The sequence below is a fragment of the Cervus elaphus genome, chromosome 23, assembly GCF_910594005.1.
Source record: "Cervus elaphus chromosome 23, mCerEla1.1, whole genome shotgun sequence".
NCBI lineage: Eukaryota > Metazoa > Chordata > Mammalia > Artiodactyla > Cervidae > Cervus > Cervus elaphus.
Window position 1 is genome coordinate 43,075,099 of NC_057837.1, and position 16,545 is coordinate 43,091,643.

Sequence of the window (16,545 nt, forward strand, 5' to 3'; positions counted from 1 at the left end):
CCAGGTGCGTCACCCTCCAGGACATGGGCGCTGCTTCCCGCCTCCTGCTCCGGGTCATAGGCTACCGGGGTGATTCGTGTTTATGATCTGAGGCCTCACCTGCGGAATGAAGTCCACCGAGTGTGGAGGAAGCCCAGCGCTCAGGTTGCTCTGAGGGTTCCCTGTGTCTTCCTGGGCCGCCGTGTCCTCCAGGCAGGTCCTGCTGCTTTCTCCAGGTCGCTGGTCTATAAGTCTACCTCCATGGTGGACTGGAGGGTGCCCCCCCGGGCGCCCCCCTGCCTCTAATCCCTCCAGCTCCTCAGCAGCTTACCTGCACCCACAGTGTCTCTGCGGGCCTCAACCTGCTTTCACATCCGAGGTGACATATTGTTCAGTCAGTTGGTCGTGTCCGACTCTTTGACCCTATGGACTGCAGCACTCCAGGCTTCCCTGTGCTTCACTGTTTCCTGGAGTTTGCTCAAACTCATGTCCATTGAATTGGTGATGCCATCCAACCATATCATCCTCTGTCACCCTCTTCTCCTCCCGCCCTCAATCTTTCCAAGCATCAGGGTCTTTTCCAATGAGTCAGCCCTTCACATCAGGTGGCCAAAGTATTGGAGTTTCAGCTTCAGCATCAGTTTTTCCAGAGTTGATTTCCTTTAGGATTAACTGGTTTGATCTCCTTGCAGTCTGAGGGACTCTCAAGAGTGTTCTCCAACACCGCAATTCAAAAGCTTCAATTCTTCAGTGGTCAGCCTTCTTTATGGTCCAACTCTCACATCTGTACATGACTACTGAAAAAATCATAGCTTAGACTATTATGGCCCTTTGTTGGCAAAGTGATGTCTCTGCTCTTTGATATGCTGTCTAGGCCCTAACGTATAGAGGCCTGTGTTTAATTGCTGAGAGTCACTTTGGTTAACTCAGGATTAAACCGTCACCCAAACCAAAACACATCAGTGCTACAGCTCACGAAAAAGTAGCCAAACAAGACAAAGTCTCTTCTTGGACTGCCTGCTTTCCTGGGGAAATGATGGTTTCTGTGATTCCTGTGGACTTGGTAACTTTTCCCAAGTAGCTCACCCCGCAGTCACTTACTGCCTCCTCTCTGCTGTGGGCTGGCGAAGGGGTTCCAGGCTGGCCTTGGGGTGGAGGCCAGTGGAGAGCAGGCTGGGTGTGGGCAGGGCTAATGTGTGTGACTGTCCCCCTTTCAAACTTGCATTTGATGGTTTGAGAAAAAATGGACAAAGTATTACAGGGACTAATGTTGCTGAGGGGCCAGAACTCCATGCTACGGATCTTTTGATACTGAGATGCACTTGATAAGTGGCTAAGGAGGCCCGTCTGTTCCGTTGAGCCCTCGTCACCACCGGGGTGTGGTAATTATGTTTAAGAGAACAAGCTGTTTTCCCCCGAGGGTCTGGGACTCACTAAGAGGCAAGAAAGGTGTTGGTTCCAAGTTCTAAGCCTTTGAAGTTTATGGGGTGCGTTGTCAGTCACTTGGTCAATTCCGACTCTTTTCGACCCTACTGTAGCCCTCCCAGGCTCCTCTGTCCATGGGATTCTCCAGGCAGGAATACTGGAGTGGGTTGCCATTTTCTCCTGCAGGGGAGCTTCCCAACCTCAGGTATTTAACCCACATCTCCTGTCTCTCCTACTTTGGCAGGTGGATTCTTTACCCCTGAACCACCTGGGAAGCCCAAAGTTTATGGTGGTGATGAAAACCTTTGCGTTTAACACAGGAAAACGTGTGTCGTGCAAGTTCAAGCATCTATGGGTGGACACTTGTGCCCGCTGGTGAGCAAGTGAGGTGTGGTTGAAGCAGGAGGCTTGGGGCGTGAGCCTGGTACCTGGACAGGGCATCGGAAGAGAAAAGTAGTTTAGCTCCCTTTAAGGTCGTTCATCCCCTGGATTTGACCTTGCTCTTGGAGACACTTGGACTCTGCAGAAGTCCTTCCAGAGATGCCGAGGGAGCAGGAGGAAGCCAACGGGAGCTACTCTGCTTCCTTCCTTTCCCCCCACCAACCAGGAAAGCCTGCTTTTAGCCACTTCACTCATGTTTGACAAGTCAGACTCTCCTGACTCCCGGGCCTCACCTGTCAACTGATCGCAGTGAGGCCCAGAGCACCTTGCATTCATGCTTGGAAGGGTCAGAGAGCAGCTGGAACATAAGAGCTCAATGAACATGAACTGCTCTCTCTCAGACCAATAAGGCTTCATTTGAAATATGGCTCCACTGCTAATGAAATTCTGAAAGCCACCACCCAGTGCAATGCCCTCATTATCCAGACCTGGTAACCCATCAAACGTAAGTGGTTACCCAGGACTGTGCAACTGGTGAGCGAGGGACAAAAATGTGCCTCATAGGAGGGTCCCCTGGCTCCGGGGCGAGTCCTCTCTGTGCCTCCCAGGACGGTTGTTCTTGGAGAATAGACCCAAGGGTGTTTCTGGCCTCTGAGGGGCCCTCTTGCAAGCCTCAGCCCCTCTGGAGATGGGGAGAGTGTCTGGTCACTGGAGGCTCTCAAGGTCAAGCCCAGACCTGGCAACGGGCGTCTGTTGAATGGATGACGAAGGCTCTGCTCGAGGCCATGTGGCTGGATGGAGGCCCCATTGGGACAGAACTCAAGTCTCCTGGAGCGAAAGACGGAGTGAAATGGAGAGAAGACAGTGGGGGGCCTTGGTGCCAGACGTGGCCTGTGTGGTGGGGGGGATGAGGTGGGGGAAGGGCTTGTGACTTCAACCTCCTAGCACCCTAGGGAGAATCAGTGCAGTCCCAGCTCTGAGAGCACCAGCAGAAAGTCCCCCGTGCGCCCCCTCCACCCTGGGCGAGGAGAAAGGAGGGGTAAGAGCACCTCAGGGTCTGACATCCCACCTCCTCCATCCCCTCCACCCTCTACTTCCTCGCCCAGGCCAAAGGCTTCGTGCCTGGACTGAGTTCTTGGGAGAGATGGGGCTGAGAACCGGAACGTCTGTTTTCACTAATGAGATGCCGGCAGAATCAGCACTGTAAGCACAGACAGAGGAGAGATGCGGTCCTCCTGGCGCCTGGGCTAGCTGGCCGCTCTGCGCTCCGCTCTGGACGGATGCCATCAGAGGTAGAAGGGCTCGGGCTTCACGGTCTGGCAAGCCCAGATCCAAAACCCTGGCTTGTCCATGACCCCGTTTTGTGACTTCTCTTGAGCCTCAGTTGCTTCATCTGGGAGCAGGAGTGAACAGCGAGGATGAGATGAGGTCACCCTCAGAGCCCTTCTCAAGGCACCTGGCACACAGGAGCACAGGTGTGAGGAAGACTATCACCCTCTCCCCCAGGTAAACGGGGGGGGGGGCACAGGTGTGGGCGTGGCTTTACTGGGTCAGGCAAGTAGGTGCTGGCAGGTGTGGAGGGACAGCTGGAGACAGGGTGAAGCTGGGGCTGCCACCCCTGCTGACCACAGATGTAAAAGGTTCGCATCAGCCCATTGCTGAGGGCAGCCAGAGTCCCGGGGCCATATGGAATCAGGTGCAGAAGAGAACAGAAACATGCTTCCTCACCGTTGACCGGTGACAACGGGTCTGTCAGAGACTCCAGAGCAGGAAAGAACAATTTCCCTGAAGAAGGAAGCAGTCTGAGAGACAGATTCTGTTTCTAGGAATCTTGGTTGGCTGGACGGGATTGTGGGAAAGTGAGACCCCAGCTCTGGTGGCAGAGAAAGGGCTTCCGGGATCCCGTGATGAGGGAGGAGGTGGGCAGGGACGCTGACCCAGATCCTGGGCCCCGGGCTGAGCCATCCTGGCCACGGGCAAGAGGTGACCTGCCAGGTTGTGCTGTGTGCTTGTGTGGCTGGAGCAGAGCTGCCCCCACTCCCCAGGCGTCAGCCCTGACCTGGTCTAAACCAGCACCCCTGCTCGGCTTGGCCAGCGTTCCCCAGACAAGCACAGGGAGACGAGTGCCCCCTGCTCGGGACTGGGTCCCCATCTTCTTTTTTTAAAAAGAAGGATTTATTTTTTACAGCACCAAGTCTTCATTGCTGTGTAGGTTTTTCTCTAGCTGCTGAGCGGGGAGGCTACTTTCCAGTTGTGTCTTCTCTAGTGTGGAGCAGGGGCTCTAGGGCACTTGGGCTCAGTAGTTGCGGCTCCCGGGCTCGAGAGCACACACTCAGTAGTTATGGCACACGGGCTTAGTTGCTGCGCAGCACATGGGATCCTCCTGGATCAGGGATTGAACCCATGTCTCCTGCATTGGCAGGTAGAGTCTTCACCACTGAAACACCAGGGAAGCCCCCCATCTTCTGCTTTGTCAGGCCCACCGTGCTGCAGGCAACTCCGGGCTCTTCCTCAAGTGATCTCCAACAGAGATGGAGAGGATGCCGTGGGACCCTAGGCGGAAAGTGGGGAGGGCCAACCAGAAAAACAGCAAGCCAGGACCGTGTATCAAGTGGCTAGCACCCCTGCCGGAGTCCCAGTGGGCAGTAGGGCGTTGCAACATAGCTGATGGCCACACTCATCTCCTCTGACCACCGGAGGGACGTTCCAGCCAGTTCTACAGTGATGGGAAATAAAACATGTGAGACCTTAGGAAGATTTCCTCCTGGGATGGTAAAGTGAAAGCGCCTTTCCCAGGATAAGTGCCTATCCCGGTGTCCTGGGATAAGTCTCAGCCCTCTGGAAGCACTCGATGGAAGCACTTCTTACAGAAAATGCTGGAAGACAAGTCCACTGTTATCGGGTCAGGCGTGTGCATGGACAGTGAGTGGAGCATGACATGCGTCCTGCCAAGTTCCCCTAAAGAGGGGAGAGGACAGTCCTGCCAGCCTGCCCTGTGCAGGGGAGTTGTGGGCCCTGAAAACCCAGCAGCTCCGTCTGGCAAAGAGTTGTGGGCGCAGACCAATCAGACGCAAACACGTGATGTGATGTCCACCCCCTGGCAGGCTCAGAATCACACATCTGCTGCAACAGAGACCTGGAAAGTTGGCCTCCAGCCTCTGATCATGTCCTGTAGAATATGCTCATCCAGCGAATCCACTCCTCCACCAGGAGCACTGGCCCCGTGAGGGCTACTAGGAACAGCAAACAATAGAAGCACTAGGAGTGAAGTGGGACAGATACTGTCCCCCGCACCTGGGAGCCCAACTGTTTAGTTCAGATTAAGACTTTCTGAGACCTTAGAACAGCCACCCTGGTCCCCTTCAAGGATGCTTTCCTTTGGCCTGGAAGCAAATGCTGGGAGGAAGCGTGGAGGTGCCAGGTGGAGAGCTGCACTTGGGTAATGGGGCAGCGAGGGACAGCACAGTTCCTATTATTGAGTGCCTTCTGTATGCCAGGCTCTAAGCGACTGCCTCCTGTCTGCTCGTGTCACCCTGACATCCCCGACACCCCATAAAGCCGGCACTGTGTCGTCTCCTTTAAAGGGAGGCCCCTGGAGCTGGGGAGGTGAAGTCACCCACCCCAGGCTGGTGGGGAGGCCAGCCCCACACCCCCTGCTGCCCGGACCCAAACCTGTGGACAATCCCCTGCCGTGTGGCCTAAGTGGAAGCATTGTGTTCAGGGTGGGGGCCCAGTGGGGCCCCAGTGGGGGCAGCAGGCTGGAGCCAGAGGGCGGGGATTGCCTTGTGGGCAGCAGTGACCCCTAAACAGTGTCTTTTCCCTCTTTTTGGAGTGGGTATCCTGGGTAAGATCGGGGCAGGGCTGTTCCCGGGGAGACTGGCTCAGGCGGACGGACAGGCAGGTCCCTGCAGGTCTGGGAGGCAGAGGAGCCTCAAGACCCGTCCTGCAGGTTCCTGGTGTTTTGCTCACAGAACCCAGACAGCAGCGGGGCGCCGTGTCCGGTCCCTGGGAAGTGGAGCCACCCCCGACCTGGCTTTGTACACCTCCCCCGCACACTCAGCCATATACATTTGCACGCGCATGCACGCACACACACACTTATGGCTACTGAGTATGCGGGTTCCCTGCCCCGAGGGCCTCAGGACTCACCTGGCCAGCCTGGAAGAGGTTCCCTTCCTGTCCCAGCCTTCTCCATCACCTTTCCTCCTATAGGACCGGGGTTGGGAGAAGTCAAGTGTCCCTGGGAGACAGAGGTCGGGGGCAGGAGTGGACGAGGCTCTGGAGGGCAGGCTTGCTGGTCCACCTGCTGGAGTCTCCTCTGCCTCCCCCTTCCCTCTGCTCCAGGCTCTCCTTCCTCTGCAGACCGAGCACCCCTCCGAGCAGCAGGCACCCCATCCTGCGCCCCTGTGGGGACTATGGCGTCCCTGCTGGGTCTGTAGCCCCTCCTCCCTCCTCCTGTGCCTGAGGGCAGCCCAGGGTGTGGCAGCCCCTGTCTCCTCATCCTCAGCCCCCAGCCTCCCAGGCGGCCATCCTTGTCCCCTTACCCACTGGCCTTGAGAGCAGGATCCTCTTCCAGTGAATACTTCTAGAAGTGTTGGTTCTCACCAAATGCAAACATGAGGACTGCATAGTCAGAGCTATGGTTTTTCCAGTTTTTCATGTATGGCTGTGAGAGTTGGACCATAAAGAAGGCTAAGCACCAAAGAATTGATATTTTTGAATCAATTGGTGTTAGAGAAGACTCTTGAGAATCCCTTTGATTTCAAGGAGATCAAACCAGTTAATCCTGAAAGAAATCAACTCTGAATATTCATCGGAAGGACTGATGCTGAAACTGACGCTCCAATACTTTGACCACCTGATGCAAAGAGCTGGACTCATTGGAAAAGACCCTGATGATGAAAAAGATTGAAGGCAGGAGGAGAAGGGGACGACAGAGGATGAGATGGTTGGATGGCATCACCCACTCAATGAACATGAGTTTGAGCAAACTCCAGGAGATAGTGAAGGACAAGGAAGCCTGGCGTGCTGCAGTCCATGGGGTTGCAGAGTCAGGTATGACTGTGTGACCGAACAACAACAAAACACAAGGTGGATATGTATGGCTGAGTACCGTCGTTATTCACCTGAAACTCTCAAAACATTGTTGTTAACTGGTTATATACCCCAATACAAAATAGAAAGTTTAAAAAAACTAAAAAAAAAACAACAACAAAAAAACACAAGGTGGTCATGGAATAACAGCACCTTCCGTTGATCAAAGAAGCTTCAAGCTTTGATCCTAAGAGGGCTGATCAGATACAGGGACTTATTATCCTATCTCATAGCTGAAGATACAGACACACAAATTAAGTCCCCAAATCAAGGATGGAATTAGAACCCAGAGTTCAAGTCTCCTGACAGTATCTGCAAAGCTTTCCACTTACAGTGCAGAATCAGCGATGAGAGTAAACGAGATGAGAAGAAAAGGAAATTTAAAGCATAGATTTATATCTTCAAATATTCTTTAAAAATAAGCAAGGGAGCTGGGCTGGTCCCAGTAACCAGCGGCCCCACCCTCCCCACCTGGCTTATGAAGCTGGTCTCCCAGGAGAATCCACACCCTCCACCCAAGACAGTCGTCAGTTTCATTGAGAAATTGATTGCTCATTATGTATTGGCCTCTGCAATCTTCTGCTCTGAGATGAGATAGTGATCGTCTTCATGATGTCTGTGTGCGCTCAGTCGTGTTTGACTCTTTGCAGTCCCATGAACTATAGCCCACCAGGCTCCTCTGACCATGGGATTCTCCAGGCAAGAATGTTGGGATGGGTTGCCCTTTCTCCTCCAGTGGATCTTCCTGACCCAGGGACTGAGTCCTGGTCTCTTGTGTCTCCTGCCTTGGCAGGCGAGTTCCTTACTACTGAGTTACCAGGGAAACCCTTCATGTGAGGAGTTGGGCAACCAGAAGGTTTCCCGTCTCTTTCTGCATCTGGGTCCCCTGGACTCAGGGTGGCTGGGGGTGGATGTGCAGGGCTAAGAGGTGGAGAGGTATTTGCCCAGCTGCCCTCTAGGGAAGGACAGAATGCTGTCTGATGGGCTGAACCAGAAGGAGTGGAATTTACTAATTTCTCAGGAAGACAGAAGCAGTCTGCTCCTCCCCTGGAGGCATAGCTGGGGCAAGTCAGGGGATTTATAGGGATCTTGAGGGAATTTGCTTGAGAAAGTTACCATGGGGGCCCCAGGGCAAATGTCCCTTTACAGCCTTGGATCTCAGGGATAAGGACTTGGGTATGGTCCCCAGGGCCTGAGGTCTTGGTCTAAACTCTGCTTCAGAGCAGTGGGCAGAGATGAAACAGATAAGACCATGCAGCCCGGGACTTTTTCTGCTTCAGTTCAGTTCAGTTCAGTCGCTCAATCGTGTCCGACTCTTTGCGACCCCATGCTTAGGGCTGACTTAATAAAACCATGAGGCAGACCAAGTACACAGCTTCAGCCAACCCCTTCTACATCCTCCCGCCCCTGGCATCTTTGGGGGCTGCCCGATCCAGCCCAACTCTCTCAGGCAGGACCCCTCTGGAGTTATAAGTGAAGGGTCCCCACCTTCCTGGGGTCTCTGTAGAGAACCCGGGACTTGGGACAGAATCAGAGAAGCTAGAGGGGAGCTAGAGGAGAGGAACTTGTGGGATACTGGAGGCTTCCTCTCGCCTCTGAAATCACACTTCGAACATTCACTTCATAAACGAATCTCAGCAGTACTTGCAGCAGGCTCTGCCCGCCCCAGGTCCGCCTTTCTCCAAGCCAAAGGCAGGCAGATGCGTCCCCACCTGAGGACCTGCCGGCCACCATGGACTGAAGAGTGATGATGCCCACAGTGCATTCTGGGAGAATCCCACTCAGCTCTACCACCACAGCCCACCCTGCAGGATGGGGGCTGGACAGCCCCAGAGAGAACAGGAACACTGGCCACAGCCCTCCTGGTCCTCAGGGCTGTAGGAGGCTCCTCTCCCCTCCCCATGCCAGTCTCTAAATTTGGAGAAGTTGTCTTGAGCCCCCCATCTTGAGCTTGGCTGGACTGTGAGAGTGCCATGGGCACTGTGCTCTGCTGCTGGGGTGGGCGAGGCCTGGCCACGTTGGTTCTCTGCAGCCTCTCCTGGGGCGGGCCCGCCTCTCCAGTTCCTGCATTTCTCGTCTGTCTGCAGTCTGCTGTCCCTCCCTGGGAGGAGGATCTCGCCCCGGGATGTGGGGTGGGTGGGGAGAGTCCTCCTCCCTTTGCTGGGATGCACAGAAAAGGAGGGGGTTCCCAGCAGTGGCAAGGCTGCTGCCTGAGCTGTGTTCTCAGACACACACAGCCTTGGTCCCGAGCTGGTCCCAGCTCTGACGTGAACCCCTCGAGCAGGTTGACAGCGAGCTGGCAAGCTCCGTAGCAGGTGTGAGCAACATGGCAGAAAAGCTGTCCGAAGAGCAGGTGGCGGAGTTCAAGCAGGCCTTCGACAGATTCGACAAGGACAAGGACGGCACCATCAATGTGCAGGATCTGGGCACCGTGATGCAGGAGCTGGGACTGAAGCCATCAGAGGCTGAGCTGAAGGGGATCATTGCCCAGCTGGACACGGACAACAACGGCGTCATCAGCTTCCAGGAGTTCCTGGGAGCCATGGCCTCAGAGCTTCAGACCTCGGCCACGGAGGAGGGCCTGCGGGAAATCTTCCATGCCTTAGACCAGGACAACGATGGCTACATCAGCGTGGATGAGCTCAGGCAGGCCACGTCCCAGCTGGAGGAGAAGATGTCTCAGGACGAGCTGGATGCCATGATCCGGGAGGCGGACGTGGACCAAGATGGCCGGGTGAACTACAAGGAGTTTGTGCGCATCCTCACCCAGAACTGAGGCCCCCCGCCCCCTGCCTGCTCTGCTACCCCCTGCCTCCGCCTGACTCTGGTCCCACTGCTGGGTCAGGCCCTGCTTCCATGTGGGGACAGTCGGTGGTAGGCGGGAGGGGCTTCCCCATGGCCTGGGGTCTGATCTGCCCAGCCAGACAGAGAGTGCTTGAGAGACGGGGGTGCTCCCTACCTTGCAGAGCTGTTGTGAGGAGACCCAAAGCGATGCGCTGGTTGGAATAAAGGGATGTGAGCTCCAAGGTGTACGGCTGTGCTTGAATGGGGGTAGAGGTGGGCTGGGGAGGGTGGGGGTTGGGTGGGGTCGTTGAAGGGCCCCAGCGGGGGCATGTGGGGTTCTCTTGAGCCTCTCCCCATTCCACTCAGCCCTAGTGGGGGACCCTAGGACTCCAGGAGGCCCCTCTTTGATGCCCATGGTTGAGGAGGGTGGGGGGAGCACTATGGGTGGGATGGGGCAGATGGGACTCGAGTGCCTGCCTGAGCTCCCATCAGAACCTAGGGCCAGAGTCCAGACCAGGGCTGGGACACGCCTGCCCCACTGGTGATGTTTATTGTGCTTTGCATGTAGCCAGCTGAAAGAAAACTGTGTGTGTGTGTGTGTGTGTGTATGTGTGTATGTCCTGCATTTGAGATATGGGGAATTCTAGAGCCAAGTTAGGAGCCCTGGAGGACCAGCCCTGCCTTACGTGAAGGAGGGCGGGATGGTCAAGAAGTGGGAAGGACCAGAGATGCTGAGGTGGGGTAATGGGAGGGGGTCACACTTGAGGGGTGGGGGGTGTTTCCCATCAGATCCTAGAAAGACATGGCTCAGGGAGGAAGATGCCCCTAAACCCTTCAGCTCCAGCCCTTTGGGGTCTTTTGGGGTTGGGGCTCTGAAGCAGCTCCCTGGGTGTGCGTGTGCCCACAGAGGAGCTGGGGAGAGGCCAGAAGTCAGAGATGGGAGGAGCAGCCCCCCTTCCACCCTCTGAGGTCACGCTGAGGTGCCATCGGAACTTGGATCTTTGCAGTGTTGCCGTGAGGTTTCTAAAAACCATCCTGGCCAGAGCCAAGGCAGAGGTTCTCAGTGCAGGGCGGGGATAGACAGAGTCCGCCTACCTGGGGGGTTATTGCAAAATACCTGCCCAGCCCTTTACTCTCCTCTCTTCCTGTTCGAGGGTGAATGACAGAGCAATGTACCCGTGCAGAGGGGGTGGGGCCAGGCCATCGGGGTGTGCTGTAGCACCGATGAAGTATTCCCACTTGGGGATATTTTCAGTGGGTCACTGGGGCCCCGTGACATCACACCTGCTGCACGGTCCATCCTAGCCCTGTCCTCGGGGTCTCTCTGCAATCCCCTGCTCAGGCCTGGGCTAGAGTGGGGAGGAAGACAGAGAAGAGAGGCAGGAGCTCTGGTCCCTGAGATTTCCCAGGGCGTGAGCGGGTGTGGCTTCTGGTGGAGATAAGAGGAAGATGAGGAAGGGGGCGGAGGCTGATCCCCCCTCCCGAGATCTCAGGAGTGGGGCATCCAGGATGGGGGTGGACCCCCCCCAGAAAGTCCCCATCCTCTTAGGGATGCAGGTCACAGAAGATGAGTTTCTAAATGAGAGATTCCTAAATGCCAAGTTGGTCCAGGGCAAGGGGCTCCAGGCTCTGCGTGGAAACAAGGAAAATAAAGATGTTTTGGATGAACTTGATGTATTTAGTTTTTAAAGTTCTGAGAATATGCTCTTTCTATAGTTCAAATGTCCTTTCTTTAACGAAATGACTCTGATGGCAGATTTTTTTTTTATCCCTTTCACGTACTTCCTTTGAAACATGGGGAATCCCATGTTAATTTTGACATCTTACTGTCCTGTGAGGCCCCAACCTTTGAGAAGAACATCTCCAGCCTGTGGCACATAAAACTGACCTTCTTCCCTTAAAAAAAAAAAAAGAAAGAAAAAAACAATTCTTCTGACTTTGAAGAAGCATGAGGCTCATACCTGGGAAGAGCAGACTCCAGGACTGCGGGGGAGGAGGGGAGGAGGAGAAGGGTGGGGAGGAAAGAGGAGGAGAGGGAGGAGGGAACCCGGAAGCACTTAGTTCCCTAGGCTGGCTGGTGCTAGGATGCTAATGTACATGTGTGTTTAGTCACTTCAGTTGTGTCTGACTCTGTGACCCTGTGGGCTGTAGCCCTCCCTCTGTCCAAGGGATTCTCTAGGCAAGAATACTGGAGTGGGTTGCCATGCTCTCCTCCAGGAGATCTTCCCCACCCAGGGATTGAACCCGGGTCTCCTGCATCTTCTGTGTTGGCAGACAGATTCTTAACTGCTGAGTCACTGGGCAAGCCCAGGATGCTAATACATGGAAGCTATTTTACTCTCCATATCTGTGTGTGTAAAGATGTTATACTGAGAATAATGCAAGCAGTTCATGGATGGTTAGAGCTCTCAGAGGGAAAGAGAGAGATGAAGCCACCAGCAGCCTCTGGCTGGTGTGAGAACTTTGAGGCTCATCTCTGCTGAGCTGTTGCTGAAAAGGGCTTGCTGGGGCCGCAAGACAAGAAGAAAGCCGCAGCAGTTTCTCTTCATCTGTTGCCCTGGGGAACAGAGAGGGAATCATGAGTCTGGGAGAGGAAGTGACTTGTTTCAGGGCTCTGATGAGAGAAGGACCTGGAGGGACTTCAGGGTTCCACGCGCACAGCTGATTTCCATGGAGATTCCTGGCAGCCCCGCCCCTGGAGGAAGTAGGCCTGGGCGGGGTCTGCTGGGTGGGCTGGTGGGGACCAAGGCTGGACCAGCCTCTCGAAGCTGTGGGCCTGCGTTTGAGTGACTTTCTTCTTCCACCTGACACTGCAGGGGCTACAGAAACGGCTTCACATAGACTCCAGGGGGCCTGAATGACCTTGGAGTGGGGACCCCAGCTTACCCAACCCCTTCAGAAGCAGCCCCACCCAGTCTAGACCCCAGGGGAACTGCAGAGCCAGGTGGAAGGTCCTGGCTCTAGGTCACATCAGGAAACCTGGGCCTCCAAAAGCCATTTTTATGAAAGTCTACTTGCTAAGACTAGTTCTGCAAACTGTCAATTTGCTGTTCATCCCCAATTTACCAAACAATTATCTCTAAGAACAGTAAGGATTAGAGATTCACATTGGATAAGATGCTCTGAGCAGTTTCTAAATATTTCTCTGAAGTTTTCTTTGTTCAGTTGGATATTTTAGTTTTTAGTTTGTGGCTTGAAAATTGGTTTTGTTGCTGTCAGTTCACATCAACATTGAACCATAACCTGACAGAGATGAGTGGTCTCTGGGTTTTTCTTTCTTTTTTAGTATATTGGGGAAGGGAACTGATTCCTATGAAGATGGAGTAGCTAAACCCTTGGCCTTAAGAACTGTAGATGGATGGGGTGGGTTTCTCTCCAATAGATTTTCAAAACAGACTGTTGCTTCAATACTCCTTTCAATTTACAGATTTGTTAACTGCCTCCATCAAAGTGATATTTTGCATACGTTTTAAGTATTTGATAATTGCTCATGTCTGAAATGTGAGTCACACGTTTCATTCAAACTGACATTTGGCTGAGCAGAGCTAAACTGACACATCTATGGGAACTGGCTGGGGTGAAACCACTTTGGTGAAAACAAAACTAATTTCAACTAAAGCAAAAATTCCCCCAAATTCTTCGAGGTAATAATTTTAATGAATTATGCTTTTTGTTGTTGTTCAGTCAGTAAGTCATGTCTGTGAAGGACAGGGGAGCCTGGTATGCTGCAGTCCATTGGGGTCACAAAGAGTGGGACACACAACTAAAGCAAAAATTCCCCCAAATCCTTCAAAGTATTAATTTTAATGAATTATGCTTTTTGTTTTTGTTCAGTCACTAAGTTGTGTCTGTGAAGGACCGGGGAGCCTGGTGTGCTGCATTCCATAGGGTCACAAAGAGTCGGACACACGTGAGCAACTGAACACAACAACAGGGTCTGTAGAGACACAGGGAGGTTTGTTATGGGAACTGGCTCACGCATTATGGAGGCAAAGCCCTAGGACCTGCTCCCTGTGGGTGGAGGCCCAGGAGAGTTCAGTCCAAACCTGAAGGCTGGGCTTCAGGGGGCTGACGGGGTACACCCTGATGTCAGCCTGGAGGCTCAAACCAGGAGACCCCTGTCCAAGGGCAGGGGGAAGATGGAGGTCTTGGCTCAAAGCAGGGAGTGAACTCGCCCTTCCCCTGCCTTTCATTCTGCTTGGACCCTCAATGGATTGGGTGATGCACCCCCCTCGCCCCCTGCCACTGGGGAGGGAAATCTGCTGAACCAGGTCAAATTCCCATCACTACTGTACACACCCTTCCCAGCTGCACCCAGAAACATCTCCTCCAGCTCTTGGGGCATCTCTTAGCCCCACCAAGATGGCACACAGAATTAACCATCACTCGGTGGAGGAGGGAAGTAGGAGATTCCAGGGCAGGTAACTGGCAGGACAGATGACAATCCGGATGTCAGTCCTCTGGTTCCAGCTGATAAGACTTCAGATCGATGCTCTTCTCTTCCCCTGCAAAGTTGGGAAGAGCAGGTTTTCAACAGATTCAGCTGTGCTCCAGGTCCTCAGGAACACTCTAGATTAATTATCCAGCCCCATTTGCTCTGTCACCCCGTCCAGGTTCTGTGCTTTGGGGTCATGAACACGGCCCCATCACCCAGATTCTGCTAGGTGGTCACAGTCCAGAAGGCACAGCCCTACATCTGAGAAGCCAGGGCCTGCCTCCTCCTTCCTGGCATCGCCCAAGCACAGATGACCTCATCTGCTCCTCCCATGCTCCGCTCCACATTACCACAACCTGGGAAAGGGCCCGTGCCTCTGCAAGCTCCTTCTTGCTCACCTGCAACTGTTTGTTATCTCTGGCACTTGGGTCTCTTTCCCGCCTAGATGTCCCCGCCCCAGGGTACGGCAGGAACTTTCCACGTCACCCCTGTCGGTCCAGCCGGAGCCTGCCTTTGCTATAAGCCATGATTCCTTTTATATGCTAACACTAGCAAGCGAGTACTCTTTCTTCCCCCTTCTGATGTCTATGTCAGAAGCTTTCTCTATCTCCTTTATACTTTAATAAAACTTTATTGCACACAAAAAAATTATTATTATTATTATTTTTTTTTTTGAGGTCGAGTAGTGTCATGTTAACATTCAAGAAAGTAAAACCAATAATTACCTCTGCAGTAGCTCATTAACAGCTGGTAACACATGGAGGTCAATGCACCAGAGATTAAAGAAAATGTGATTGATACAACTGGGGATCCCCTCCACTAGAGGATGGGGAACTGTACCCTATTACCAACAACAGTCACCCCCAAGAAATGCAAGCAGCCACATCCATCCTCCTTCAGCGGGTAGATCCACTATACTTGTCATGTAGATCAGCGACATTGTCACTGGAGACCCGGATCCAGCCATCCTCCCTGACATGGTAGAGGTTGACTGAACCTCCTGAGTAGGCATCTCTGTAGGTGGCTTGGTAGATGGCTCGACGGGCCAGATCATAGGCCTCCTCCACCTCCAGGTCATAGGAGTAACCCCGATCCATGACCCCATAAGCATATACAGAGCCAGAACCTACAGAGAAGGTGGCCCCCGAAATCCGGTTTCCTTCACTGTCCACGTAGTAGAGGCCAGGGCCTCTCTTATCCCAGCCACAGATCATGGTGCCCATGGACAGCCCCATGCCTTTATACTGATACACCATGTTGGCAAGCAGCTTGGAGGCAGCTGCAACGGAGATGCGTTCCTTGTTCCGAAGCTCATAGATTCTACATTGCCGAGCCAACAGCCGCTCCCAGAAGCTGCAATCCGCTGCACCCCCAGCCATGGTGCCCAGCAGGTAGGGATTGATCTCTATCACCTTCTTTACTGTCTGGGAGGCGATGTAGGCACCGGCTGTGGCCCGGGAATCTGCTGCAACAATGACTCCGTGGCGAAACTTGAAGGCCAGGGTGGTGGTTCCATGAAGCATTTCAATTCTCGGCTCCTCTGGGACACCCCAGCTGGGCGCGGCCAGGCTCAGCCCATCGCTGGGACTGCCTGGACCCAGGTCCAGCAGATCCGCACGACCCCCGAGTCCAAAAAACCCGCGCTGGTTCACCGGTAGCGGCCTCTCCAACACGCTGGCCAGCGCCATGTCTAGTAAGGGCAAAGGGCAAAAAATTATTTTTTAATTTAAACTTTTTATTTTGTATTGGAGAACAGCCAGTTAACAATGTTGTGATAGTCACAGGTGAACAGAGAGGGACTCAGCCATACATACACGTGTATCCATTCTCCCCCAAACTCCCCTCCCATCCAGGCTGCTACCTAACACTGAGGAGAGTTCCCTGTGCTGTAAGCAGGTCCTTGCTGGTTATCCATCTTAAAGATAGCAGAGTGTACTATAAGCCATGATTCTGAGTGTTGGCTGCCAATTAAAATGCCTGGAGAGCTTCGGAAAAGGTCACGTGTGGCCCCTCCCAATGTTCTGAACCCACAGTTGGTCCAGGGGTCCTTGATGTTCTGGGGTCCCTGGCTTGGCCCTCTGCTTCATGCACGCAGGTGCTTGGTGGCTGAGGTGAGAAGGTGAGAAGAGAATGAAGCACGTATTTGCCCCCAAAGCCACGGTTCTGCCTAGTGTCCCCGGCCCAGGCCTCCTCTGCCCCGCTGGGCAGGGGGCGGTGCACTGGGAGAATTGGGGTGGTGAGCGTGGCCCAGGCTGGAGGCCGCTGTTGCCCACGTCAGGTCTGAGTCACTCTGGGAGCTGATGGTGCTCTCCTGGGCAACTTGCAGCCCCCACGCCTGCTTTGCTCCCCAAAGCCAAGCCTGGAGCCCCGGTCTTTCTGCCTGGCTGACCTGGGACCCAGATGGAAGTCAGATCTGGGGAGGGGGTTGCAGGTGCTCTCGGCAAACT

The 16,545-nt window shown here is 54.0% G+C and overlaps 2 protein-coding genes across 2 annotated transcripts; one reads left to right on the forward strand and one right to left on the reverse strand.

The window, feature by feature from the left end:
• Positions 1-9,015: 9,015 nt before the first annotated feature.
• Positions 9,016-9,905, forward strand: LOC122682106 (calmodulin-like). The gene has a single exon (XM_043884863.1). It carries the CDS (start codon positions 9,206-9,208, stop codon positions 9,653-9,655), a length of 450 nt encoding a protein of 149 aa, XP_043740798.1. The 5' UTR covers positions 9,016-9,205; the 3' UTR covers positions 9,656-9,905.
• A 4,941-nt stretch (positions 9,906-14,846) lies between these two features.
• Positions 14,847-15,799, reverse strand: LOC122682009 (proteasome subunit beta type-5). Its single transcript, XM_043884666.1, has one exon. It carries the CDS (start codon positions 15,784-15,786, stop codon positions 14,995-14,997), a length of 792 nt encoding a protein of 263 aa, XP_043740601.1. The 5' UTR covers positions 15,787-15,799; the 3' UTR covers positions 14,847-14,994.
• Positions 15,800-16,545: the final 746 nt, after the last annotated feature.

Bases quoted from the DNA above. Each gene is read 5' to 3' on its own strand.
- LOC122682106 (XM_043884863.1), top strand. From the start codon at position 9,206: ATGGCAGAAAAGCTGTCCGAAGAGCAGGTGGCGGAGTTCAAGCAGGCC.
- LOC122682009 (XM_043884666.1), bottom strand. From the start codon at position 15,786: ATGGCGCTGGCCAGCGTGTTGGAGAGGCCGCTACCGGTGAACCAGCGC.